Genomic DNA, 12713 nt, shown 5'->3' with positions numbered 1-12713 from the left:
CACTATCTAATTTCAATACAAGAACTCATAAACAAAAGAATAAAGGAATAACTACACCTCAATTACAACAAAAGTAATCAGGTTCTAGAAATTCAGGAAAAAAAAATTCTTTAATCAAAATATGTAATCCAAGAATACCAGAAGAAAGCTCGAAGAATAAAAACTTTCGCTCAAAGTAAAATGTGGTCTCAAAAATCAATAAGCTCTCTCTTTGAAAATGTTAAAATTGCTTGTTGAATGATTTTCAAAAAGATATGTTTATAAATCTAATAGAAAAAACTGTTATGTTATTTTTAATGGATTCCAAAATTCATTTCAACTTATTGATTTCACTTACATCAAAAGTAGTGGATTAATTTGAATCTCTAATTTATTAAAAACATAATTAAAGAGATTTCAACATGTTAAATTACAAATTTTAACACAATAAAATTCACTGAAATTTCAATCCATTGAAATTTCTTTAATACCAATAATAAGTTCTATTCGACTAAAACATTTTTAAAACATTATTCTTGGATCTTCATGAATTATTTATCTTAATATGAAAAAACATACACACCATATATAATACAATACACTAGTACACATTTGTTATCTCCTTCGGATGATAAGATCTTTCATTTACAAAAGTGGATTAGATTCATCAAATACAAGTTTCATCTCCAACATATTGAAGACATTATTTTTTGTCAAAATTGCAAATCCAAATTTGGTAAAGGTATACCCTTTTATTTCTCACTTCCATTGTTGATTTCACTAGTTCGAACTTAATATACTATATTTTATTTATTTTCTTTTTCATTTTCCTTGTTTGTTTACAAATTCTTCTTCTCTAACAAACTAGGCTTTTGGAGTATAGAGCATTGAAAAGTTTACAAAATTTGGTTAGAGTTCGCTTTCCCATGATAATAATAGCTTAACACGCTTACAGTTTGAACCCACCGCCCACCACACTTCATCCGCTTTTACAATTCTATTGGAAAACAAACCTGATACGTTCCTTACCCAAAGATTACTCCATGTTTCATCTATACAGTAAACACATGACTTTTGAGTGAAGCACACATTTTGTAACGCGGCTTTTGATTAATGCAAGAAGCACGCGCCTGCATAGAAAAAAAAAAAAAAAAAACTCTGCATCAAAAAAATTTCTACCTTCTATTAAGGTTCCAATGGGTCCAAAATCAGTGTTTGTTCTCCACCACAAACTCAACTAAGGATAAGCAAGTGATGCTATTCCTTCCTCATTTGCTGTTCCTCTTCACCATGTTGACACATGAAGCAGCATCTTCCACATGTCCCATGGATCTCTCTTACGTTGGTTCCATTCCCTGGAACACTGAGATCTGCAAAGACCCTATTGACAAGGATCACTGTTGCGACACACTATTGAGTGTCTTTGCCATTGCCCTCGCTGAGCGCCTCAAAGATACTCACATATTTTACCTTCCCGATGCAAACACTTCCTCCACTTGCTTACATGACTTCACACTCAGGCTTTCAGCCTTGTCCATCAACCAAAACATGGTCCCTCTTTGCTTCCCTAACCCAACACGCTTTGTTTTCAACTCTTCGGCTTGTGCAGGTATCAGAACCATCCAAGATTGGATTAACAAGGTGGGCCCAGATACCCCTTTGAACTCAACTTGCAATAGGGACCTCAAAGACAATACTCGCTGCAGACTTTGCTCTGATGCTGCCTCCACACTCAATTCCACGCTCTCAACTATTTACCCAGATGCTGACCCCACAAAGTGTTTTTACTACATAGTGTTGTATGCTGCAGCTGCTGTTAACCCGTACGGTACAACCGATTTAAGCACCACGAGTTGCATACTGGACCTGGAGCATAGTGTTGTAATACAAGGGTCAAGTCATAGAGAAAAAGTGTGGAAGCTGGGTTTTGCGTTGTTGGGTGCTGTTATTGGTGTTGTGCTTGCTTTTGTTATGATAGTTGCGTACAGGAAGTGGGATAAGAGAAGGAGGCAGAGTGTTTATCACAGGGAGATTGAGAACAAGGTCAGGGCATGTGTTTTGCCTAATGCTGGTGTAAAATGGTTTCACGTAGCGGAGCTTGAGCGTGCCACTGAGCGATTTTCAAGGACGAATGTGGTTGGTCAAGGTGGTCATGGAGTTGTGTATAAAGGTACTCTTTCTGATGGTGCTGTGGTTGCTGTTAAGGACATTTTTTATTTGGAGGGTAAAGGAGATGAAGAGTTCTGCTATGAAGTGGAGATCATAAGCAAAATAAAGCACAGGAATCTTCTTGCTCTTCGGGGCTGTTGCATTTCAAGTGATGATTTGGAAGGTAAGAGGAGGTTTTTGGTTTATGATTTTATGCCTAATGGAAGTCTCAGTGACCAATTGTGTTCTGATGGTGCTAACAGGCTAACATGGCCACAAAGGAAGAACATAATCCTTGATGTGGCTAAGGGGCTTGCTTATTTGCATTATGAAATCAAACCTCCAATTTATCATCGTGACATAAAGGCTACCAACATACTTTTGGACTCTAAAATGAATGCTAAATTGGCTGATTTTGGGTTGGCCATGCAAGGTTGTGAGGATCAGTCTCATCTCACCACAAGGGTGGCTGGCACATATGGTTATGTAGCACCAGAGTATGCTCTGTATGGACAGCTAACTGAGAAAACTGATGTCTATAGTTTCGGTATTGTTATTCTTGAAATCATGAGTGGAAGGAAAGTGCTTGATACTTTGGATTCATCTGCTGGTTCAATTACGGATTGGGCATGGACAATGACAGAATCTGGAAAGATTGAGGAAGTTTTTGATGAGTCAATAAGAGAAGGGCAAGAAAAAATTATGGAAAGGTTTGTTCATGTTGGAATGCTATGTGCTCATGTGGCAGTGGCGTTAAGGCCTACTATTGTTGAGGCCCTCAAGATGTTAGAAGGTGCCATTGACATTCCCCAATTACCTGACAGACCAGTGCCACTGGGTCATGAGTCCTTCCAATCTTCTTTGTTGCATGGTTTACCCAGAAGTGGTTGAACATGTAAGCCACTTGTTTACCTTATTTGAGTATGGGCAAAATGTAAATACAGGTTTGTTTCTTTATGAATTAGGTAGCACTGTTACTAGTAAAGTTCAAAGAAAAAATCATATTGAAAAATATTTGTATATTTAAGAGTAGGAAAATTAGTTATAAGGACTAAATATATTTTAGGTTCCTCAAACCTTGCTTTATTTTAGTCTTCCAAAATTAGTTCTCAGAATTTCAAAATGCTACCAGAAGTATCTGTCGAATCTATAGAAGGCTTGCTTATGGTATACAATATGTGATTGTTTTTTAGCATCAAATTCTGGTTTCAGAATTTAATTTGTACATATGATGCTTTGTTATGTAAAACCGCCAGAATATATAAATAGAAACCAAAATTGATTCTTCAAAAAAGTGAAATACCATAATTTGTTAGTGTATGTTATCTGTCATGATATGGTAATGGCTTTTCATGATAATTGAAGCTTCCAAGTTGTAGCATGTCCAAATAAGTAAAACAAAACGTCAAACATTTTAGTTTAGCAGTGATTTAGAAACAGAAATGGATAACTTTTCACCTCAACTCGATTTAGCATTCTGGAATTGACGATTATTTAAGTATTTTTATTTTGTACACTAGCTCTATTCATTCCTGAGAATTAGAATGCTGTCCATATTCAAAGATTTTATATGAAATAGTAAAAATTCCTCATGAAATTTCATTACCCTGTGTGTGACTTTCCTTGCTTTCCATTGTTCATCTCCTTTGAAGAGCTCGTTACTCTGCGAGTTTGGTTTCTTTCCTTGATTACTCATTCATAAAAAGATTATTGGCAGTTTCAGACCAAAATTTCTTTTACATAAAAATGTAGTGTTTCGATGTTGACAAAGAACTAGTGATGGAATGGAAGATTATTTCAATCTCAAACAAGTCAAAACTTTTGATTTCATGTGTGTGAGGTGTTAGTTAGGATCCATCTCTACAGTTGTGGTGGTGTCACTGACACTGTCATTGGTATGACTCAAAGAAGGATCTTAATCACCCTTTCCCACTTAAATTGTAAAGCCTGCTAGTGAACAAGTTGCAATGATCATCTCAATTGTGTCCTCCTATTTTATATACATAGCAAATAGGCTATTATAGTTTGTTTTAATTGTGCTAATTCTGTTGACCCCTTGATTGCAATTAGTATTGATCAATACTATTATAGCATTAGTTTATGAATGTACCTAATAATACAACTTGGTTGTGCAAGTTTTTTACTAGCCAAGTTATGTTGGTGGGAACTGGATGAAGTTGAAGAAAGGAGGTGCAGATTGGCAAGACTTCACTGCTTTTGCCATCTGCTTTACCAATAAGCACTTCCCACGTAGATTATTTGATACTTATTTGCTATTAATTATTTGATATACATAGCTGATTCTGCATCCTACTCATGTCATGCCCTGGATCTCGGCTATGTTCAAACCATTCCATGGAACACTTCAGTCTGCAAAGACTCAATAGATAAGAAGCCTAATACGGATCCCTGTTGCTTAATTCTCCTTTCTATATTCATGATAGGCCTTGCTAAACGCCTCAAATACACTCCCTACACTTGCTTATCTGACTTCAAACATAACCTTGCAGCCTTGTCCATCTAGTTACATGTCATCCAGACACAACAAAAACCTACTGTAATAGGTATAATGGTTTGAACTCAGTCTATTATAACCAAGGCTAATAATGAAATAATCAAATCCCTTGTACCCACATTTGGGCCCTTGCTTTAAACCGTATAGAGATTTGGTCAACTTGCAAATCAAGTTTTCTTGTTCTTAAAGCCTTCTGGTTGGAACATATATATTTTCCCTTAAAGTTCTCTATGAAGAAAAGCAATGTTTACATTTAATTTCTAAAGATGTTAATCAAATGCAGTACACAAGGTCAAAATAACTATAGTTGTTGTCAATCTAACATTTGACGAGAATATCGTGAAGTCAGTGTCTTCTTTTTTAGCATATCCCTTTACTATTAATCTAGCATGATATTGTTTCACTTGATCATTGTCATGTTATTTGATCTTACATAGATCCATTTGCAACCAATAGATTTCTAATCTTTTGGAAGTTCAACAAGCTTTCATGTCTTGTTTATGTGAAGAGGCTCTATTTCTTCTTGCATCATTGTTGTCCAAATGAAGCATTTAAACCACTCATAACCTTTTGAAAAGTTGAAGGCTTTCCTTCTTGATTTAGAAGACAACACACATCATGGCTTATCATAGCATATTCTAAGTGTCAAGATGGTTTAACCTTTTCTTATGTTGATCATCAGAGTCCTCCATTACTAACCTCATTTGGCTATTGTTCTTCATGCTCCTATTCTGCCTCAAAAGAATCATCCACATGCTTCTTTTCTATCTATATTATGGCAATGTTCTTTGTAAAATTATCATTTTTTTGCTTATTTTTCAGTTCATTTTTTGCAAAAATTATATCCCTGCTTACAACATCCTTGTGGGTAGTGGGATCCCACAGTCGATACCCGTTCACATTATCAGCAAAGTCCAAGAATATACATATCCTAGATTTTGGATCCAACTTTGTTCTTTCTTGGGAGTTTTACATTGCATAACAAGACAACCAAACACATGTAAGAAAGAATAATTAGGTGGTTTTCCATTCCACATCTCCATTGGTGTCTTTAAACTTATTGTTGTTGACAATGATCGTTTTATCACACAATAAGCAATTTTAACTGCTTTTGCTTTGAATGACTTGGTCACTCCCACTGTTCTCAACATAGCTCTTGTTTTATCAAGAGAGTTTTATTTATCCACTTTGCCACACCATTCTGTTGAGGTGTATGTGGAATAAAAAAGTGTTTCATAATATCCTTTTGTTTGTAAAAGGCTAAAAAATCTCCATCTACGTATTCTCCTCCATTATTTATCCTCAAACACTTAATTCTTTTTGTAGATTCAAGTTCTACTCGTGCTTTGAATTTCTTGAATACTAAAAACACATCGGACTTCCTCTTTTAATAGGGTACACCACATTCTCCTGGAGTAATCATTAATGATTGATATAAAATATTTTGCTCCTCCGAGGGATAATACTAGTGATTCCCACACATAAGAATAAATCAAATCTAATATATGTTTGCTTCTATTAGCTACTCTAGCAAACTTCAACTATGTTGCTTTCTTATCACATAATGCTCGTAGAAAAGTAAAACAACCTTTTTGGGCTTGGGTAAGAAATTATGTTTTTCAATAATTTTTAGACCTTTCTCTAACATATGCCAAAATCTACAAGACCACATCATCACCACTTCTTCTTAACTTGTTAATGCAATATTGTTGAACATGCTTTTGCAACGCATCCCCCAAAATGCCATGATCTTCTTTGCTTTCATCACTACCAAATTACCTCTCACCACCTTTAAGATTCCAACTTCAATATGGATCTTACATCCGATGTCAACTAATTGTTCAATAGATTTTTTTTCAAGTCATTTACATTTCACCCCCTTTGAAATACCAACATTTTTTTATTTTATTTTGATAATACTGACAACAACAATCTTTATGGTATGATCATTTTCCATTAAAACGGATCCAACTATGATAGGTTCATAAGTGTAGAACCAATCCCTGTGTGAACTTCCCAACTTGCTTGCTTTGAACTTTTCACCATATCTGATGGTAGAGGCCTTAACTCAAGACCAACCATTAGAGCTATGGCAAGAAGAAGATAATAAGATTGAAACTCTACTACTGATGGTAGAGATACCCTTTTATACATGTTTAAAGGTGCCATAACCTAGTGTAATTTCTAGAGTAGGACTTTAATTTTCTTACTTAAAAGTATAGTAGGATTTTGGCTTGTGTTTGGCCTTGAGTAGATTAGGGAAAGGGTTAGGTTTCTAAAACCTACCTAGAGTATAATTGGACTTAATTGCAACCCACATTAAAACCTAGGTTGGTCATTAGACCTAATTAGGTCACATGGTGCACACCTTACTCATGCTTGCCTTGTGACTTGATTTAGGCGCCTAATTCAAACCTTTTTGCATATGAATTTTCCCACCAATTGCTTGTAGCTTGGTCGATCCTCTCATTTATAAATTGAGGTGCTTGGATCATGAATTGGTAGATCAAATATATGAGTGTTATGCTGTCAAATTTCAAGCTTATGCACTCTCTTGTCTAGCCTCTCTAGGATAGACATCTTTTGGTCTCTTCTCTCATTCTCCCAGTGATTTGGCCGAACCAATCACTCTCCCCACACATCACGAAAACTCCAAGGAATCCATGGCTCCAATGGAGCTCTCCTAGACTCATCTACTTCATTTGGTTCCGCCAACTCCAACCTATGTCCAAGAAAACTCCAACTGGATAAAGAGGATGTTATCACTATCCACCTTACTTTCTTCCTGGATTCTTCTTCAAGAATAACTCTAGCAACATCCTCAAAGTGTAGGTATCCATCAATATTGTTATTTGTAGTATTAATGATGAGTTCACCACATGAATTACGTAAACTCTAAACTAGAAGTTGTGCATGTTGATTTTTAACTATGTTGAAATTTACTAGTAAAAGTTGGGCAAATATCGTATTCAGATTATTGTACTCAGTCATTTGAAGAGTATAGAGTTTCTTCTTCAAGAATATTCTTATGGGAAGTGACTTAGCCTCATATATTTGATGAGAGTGTCCCAAATTTCTTTTGCAATAGCATTCTGCGCAACGATAAATAAAACTGAATTTTTCATTGCTAAGTACAAATTTGTGATAGCATTCTCGTTAATTTCTTTCCACCTTTGATCTATGATGTCCACAAGTATTTCTTCAATTGCATCTGCACAATTCCTTTTCTCTCAAACTTGTCTTTATCTTTAGTTTTCACAACAAGAAATTATTCTCATTGAACTTCTCTATCTCATACTATTGTCATGACTTTAAAATCGACTTATGCACATTTTACTATAAATACTACTATTTACTAGAACTGTGAAAATAAATCGTGAACTAGTAAACCATGTAAATTCCAAGAGAGGTGGGTTATTAATGGACACACTTAAATACTAAGTCTTTCATTCGTCAAACCTTTCCTTGACATGTACTTTCAGACTACCACACTCTATATCGAGTAACAATAGTAATTATTTTTTGATGTGGAAATCGCACTAGCTGCATTCACAAAGCATACTCAATTTTTTTTCTACAAGATTATTCTAGTGACAATAGCAATGGAATGCAATCATGAAAACACACAAATAAAACAAGATGAGAAAAAATGAGCAAAACATACAATAGGCAATAATATAATTTGACTAAAGGAAAGAAAATTACAACACCTTTTTTCTAAGTTCAAAGAGAAAAATAATCTCTTTTAGAAATAGGAAAAACAACTACTAAGTTGACCTTAAAAGAGAAACTCTTTTTCCTCTTTTCATTTTTTCTTTTAAGTACTAAAGCAGTAGAAAAACAAACAAATTTTGGTAGGTCTTAGTCTTCTTATCACAGATAAAATACTTTTTAAAGTAAGTTTTCTCTAATACAAAAATTCAATTCTCACACTCCAGATGATACAAAAAGAAATGCAACGGTTAAGTCTGATGTGGAGACCTCTCTGTTTCACGAGCTTAACCAAGTCTGCAGGTAAATTTAAAAGCACCTTTGAAGATCTGATGATGTTTTCATTCGTGAAGGATTCTAAATGTAAATAAGATACTTTAATGAAAGGATTAAAATCATCTCATCAAACTTAAAAAATATCGTTAAAGAAAGAAAGCAAAACACCATTGCTTCACGGAATAGAATATCTACCACCCTTTAATTCTGATACATACAAAAAATAAAGGATTAGAAAAAAGAAATATTTTTTGCATTCCATTAATCAACCCCAAAGAAAAGTAGTAATCAGAATTGACGTTAGTATCTTTACATTGACTTTTCAGCATTTTCTAAACCAGCTGAAAAGCTAATTCTCACATTGTTGCTAGGAAATAAAGTTATAGAAAAAAGTGAAAAAGAAAAAAAAAAACAAATATGTGAAAAATGTACAGAAAATATTTTATTATGATATTGTTTATTTGATATTTTGTTAAAACTTAAATTCATTTTAGAAACCTATATAAGCAGTTGCATTCATCCATCCAAATCATCAAATATACATCAATTTTATATTGAAAGTACTATACTACAATATTAACTTGAGTTTCGGAGAATATTTTATATATGTATTTCTTAGTTTAAATTGAAGATTAAATACCAAAAATTAAAAATTAATTATTAAAGATTGGTTTTAAAGAGGAATAATTGTTAGTATCTCGACTCTAAAAATCAATTTTGTCAGTTTTCTATTTAAAATATACTAATTCTGATAGTGATTAGTTCTTAACTGAACCTTATTTGTAATATTTTTTTATTAAGTTATTTTAGAGAAAACAAACTTTTTTTATTGCATTGGTACGCCTGTTTTGTGTTTAACCAAAGCCACAAAAAATACACTTTTTAAATATAAATAATAAGAAAAGAAGAAAAGTTCTTTAGATAAATCACTTATAAGAAACATACATTTTCGATGTTATTTTCAACATAACGTGTCTTTTGGCCAAAGCAAGCTAAGGTTGACCCGTAAAACATAGGTATACGCATAGAAAAAAATACTCCTAAATACTTCCTAAAAAAAAGCTATTTAAAATTATTTTATAAATTAAAATTAATCCATAGAAAATATTTTTTATTAAATTTTTCAAGATCTAAATTTTAACTTATTCAATAAAGGCTTAATTATTTTTTTTTATCTATTATTTATATATTTTGTTTAATTTAGTTCTTCTATTAACAAAAGTTTCAATAAAAATTCTTAATTTAAAAAGGAAGTAATATAATTTTTTTAAATACTCAATCAAATCTCTTAATTTTAAAAATTTGTAGCGGTTCAAATTAATATTATTAATTTTATAAACTGTCACTGCATAATGGTTATAATACATTATGCATAAATATAAAATTGTTAATATTTATTTGTTAACTATTTTCCCAATTAATTGAATGCAAATTGAATAAAAATAAATAATGAAATCTAATTGAAAACTTAATTGAACTTTAAATTAATATATAAACCAAATAAATAAATGAATAATAAGACTAAAAATGTATTCAAGCCTATAATAAATACTTTTAAAAAAAATATTTTATTTTTTCTTCATATTTTTCATTTAAAACTTCTAATAAAAATGTTTATTTATGCTTCTCGTTTATTTACGAATATATTTGAACAAAGTTTTCTACAAACATTTCTAAGAGAGAAAATAAAAATATATTTGAACAAATTATTCCACAAAATACTCATAAGAAAATAAAATAAATGAATGATATATTTATTTATTTTTTTCTTATAGGAAAAGTTTTTCCAATGATATCCTTAAAAGAAAAAAAAAGGAAATAAAAATTTAATTCTTATTATTAAGTTTGACTTAATTTTAACTTATTAAAAATCATTTAATCTTTTTTCTTTGTATTATTATTAGTATTAATATTTTTCATTATCTTTTAAAAATGTTAAAATGATCTTGTGTGTTGCTGTTATATAATAATACAGAGGCTCGAATACGCATACAAAGAAGAAAAGGAGAAGAGTCTGCTTTAAACAAGATGATTCTTACCTTCATGTTGCTCTTCACCATTCTCATAGCTGCTGCATCTTCTTCATGCCCCATGGATCTCACCTATGTTCAGACCATTCCCTGGAACACTTCAATCTGCAAAGACCCTATTAACAAAAGTCCCTGCTGCCTAACACTCTCCAGCATCTTCGGCATAGGCCTTGCTGAACATCTCAAACAAACATCCATATTTTACCTTCCTGATGTAAACACTTCCTCCGCTTGCTTATCTGATTTCAAAGACCACCTTGCAGCCATCTCAGTAAAACCAACCATAGTCCCTCTTTGTTTCCCTCACCCAACCCAATTTGTCACTAACTCTTCAGCTTGTGCAGGGATTAGAACTCTACAAGATTGGAACCAAAAGGTGGGCATGGATAGCCCTGTCAAAACATCATGCAAAGGGGACCTAAAGGACCAAAATCTCTGCAGAATTTGCTCAGACGTTGCTATAGAATTGAAGTCCAATCTGACACTTATTGACCCAAATGCTAATGCTGTCGAATGTTTTTACTACATAGTTTTATATGCTGCAGCTGTCGCTAATCCGTTTGGTACAACAGATCTAAGCACTACTGGATGCATATTTAACCTGCCAGAACCATCTAATGTAGTAACAAGAGGGTCATCAAACAAAAGAAGGAAAGTGATCATGCTTGTTTTTACGTTGTTGGGTGTTGTTATTAGTGTTGTGCTTGCTTTTGCTCTGATGGTCGTGTACAGGAAGTGGGATAAGAGAAGGAAGGAAAATGTTCATCGCAGGGAAGTTGAAAACGAGGTTAGGGCTGGTGTTTTGCCTGGCACAGGTGCTAAATGGCTGCACATATCAGAGCTTGAACGTGCCACGAGTAAATTTTCAGAGAGTAATGTGATTGGGAAAGGTGGTGATGGGGTGGTGTACAAAGGGACTCTTTCAGATGGCACTGTGGTTGGTGTTAAGGAAATTTTAGATTTGGAAACTAAAGGGGATGAAGAGTTCTGCTATGAAGTGGAGATCATAAGCAAAATAAAGCACAGGAATCTTCTTGCTCTTCGGGGTTGTTGTGTTACAAGTGATAATTTGAAAGGTAAGAGGAGGTTTTTGATTTATGAGTTTATGCCTAATGGCAGCCTGAGTGACAGATTGTGTTGTGATGGTGCTAATAAGCTAACATGGCCACAAAGGAAGAACATAATCCTTGATGTGGCTAAGGGGCTTGCTTATTTGCATTATGAAATCAAACCCCCAATTTATCATCGTGACATAAAAGCTACCAACATACTTTTGGATTCCAAAATGCATGCTAAATTGGCAGATTTTGGGTTGGCCAAGCAGGGTAATGATGGCCAATCTCATCTCACTACAGGGGTTGTTGGCACATATGGTTATGTAGCACCAGAATATGCGTTATATGGGCAACTAAGTGAGAAAAGTGATGTGTACAGTTTCGGTATTGTGATTCTAGAAATCATGAGTGGAAGAAAAGTGCTTGATAGTTTGAATTCATCCACGGATTCATTTACAGATTGGGTATGGGCACTTGCAGAATCTGGAAAGATGGAGGAAATTTTAGAGGAATCAGTAAGAGAAGGGTCAGTAAAAATTATGGAAAGGTTTGTTCATGTTGGAATGCTATGTGCTCATTTTGTAGTGGCGTTAAGACCTACTATTGTTGAGGCCCTTAAGATGTTAGAAGGTGACATTGACATTCCCAAATTACCTGACAGACCAGTGCCACTAGGTCATGCGTCATTTCAATCTTCTCTGTTGCATGGTTTGCAGAGAAGTGGTTGAAGATCAAAGCCACTTGTTTCATCTTAATCAAGCTTACTATACAAAATTTGATTCAAACTCTACTCTAGTTTCTTAAGTAGGTACCTGGTTAAGTTGACAATTCTTTTATATATACAACATTCAAATTTGAGATATTATTTAACAAATCATATATTAAAAAAGTTATTTTCACAAATTTACATATGTGATACAATATAATTTTAAAATTGTTCAATTACAATTGGAACTAAAAACTTGCCTTTCTTGTTTGGTTGCTTGAGATTTAACCCAG

At 33.5% G+C, this 12713-nt stretch overlaps 2 protein-coding genes across 3 annotated transcripts; both read left to right on the top strand.

The window, feature by feature from the left end:
* Positions 1 to 1005: 1005 nt before the first annotated feature.
* On the top strand, positions 1006 to 3327 carry LOC137813515 (putative receptor-like protein kinase At1g11050). 2 transcript variants are annotated; one of them, XM_090300146.1, is made up of 2 exons: positions 1006 to 2311; positions 2391 to 3327. In XM_090300146.1, the coding sequence occupies exons 1-2, from the start codon at positions 1093 to 1095 to the stop codon at positions 2393 to 2395; spliced, it is 1224 nt and encodes a 407-aa protein (XP_090156272.1). In that variant the 5' UTR covers positions 1006 to 1092; the 3' UTR covers positions 2396 to 3327. The 2 variants fall into 2 exon arrangements, with proteins under 2 accessions (XP_090156272.1, XP_068471926.1); XM_068615825.2 differs by having other exon boundaries at positions 1006 to 3327.
* Positions 3328 to 10624: 7297 nt separating this feature from the next.
* LOC137813514 (putative receptor-like protein kinase At1g11050) lies at positions 10625 to 12502 on the top strand. Its single transcript, XM_068615824.2, has one exon. The coding sequence runs from the start codon at positions 10658 to 10660 to the stop codon at positions 12440 to 12442; it is 1785 nt and encodes a 594-aa protein (XP_068471925.1). The 5' UTR covers positions 10625 to 10657; the 3' UTR covers positions 12443 to 12502.
* The last annotated feature ends 211 nt before the right edge of the window (positions 12503 to 12713 follow it).

Source organism: Phaseolus vulgaris, chromosome 1, assembly GCF_051622355.1.
Source record: "Phaseolus vulgaris cultivar YP4 chromosome 1, ASM5162235v1, whole genome shotgun sequence".
Taxonomy (NCBI): Eukaryota; Viridiplantae; Streptophyta; class Magnoliopsida; order Fabales; family Fabaceae; genus Phaseolus; species Phaseolus vulgaris.
Note: the sequence above shows the minus strand (reverse complement) of the source record. Positions and strands in the feature narration are given on the sequence as shown.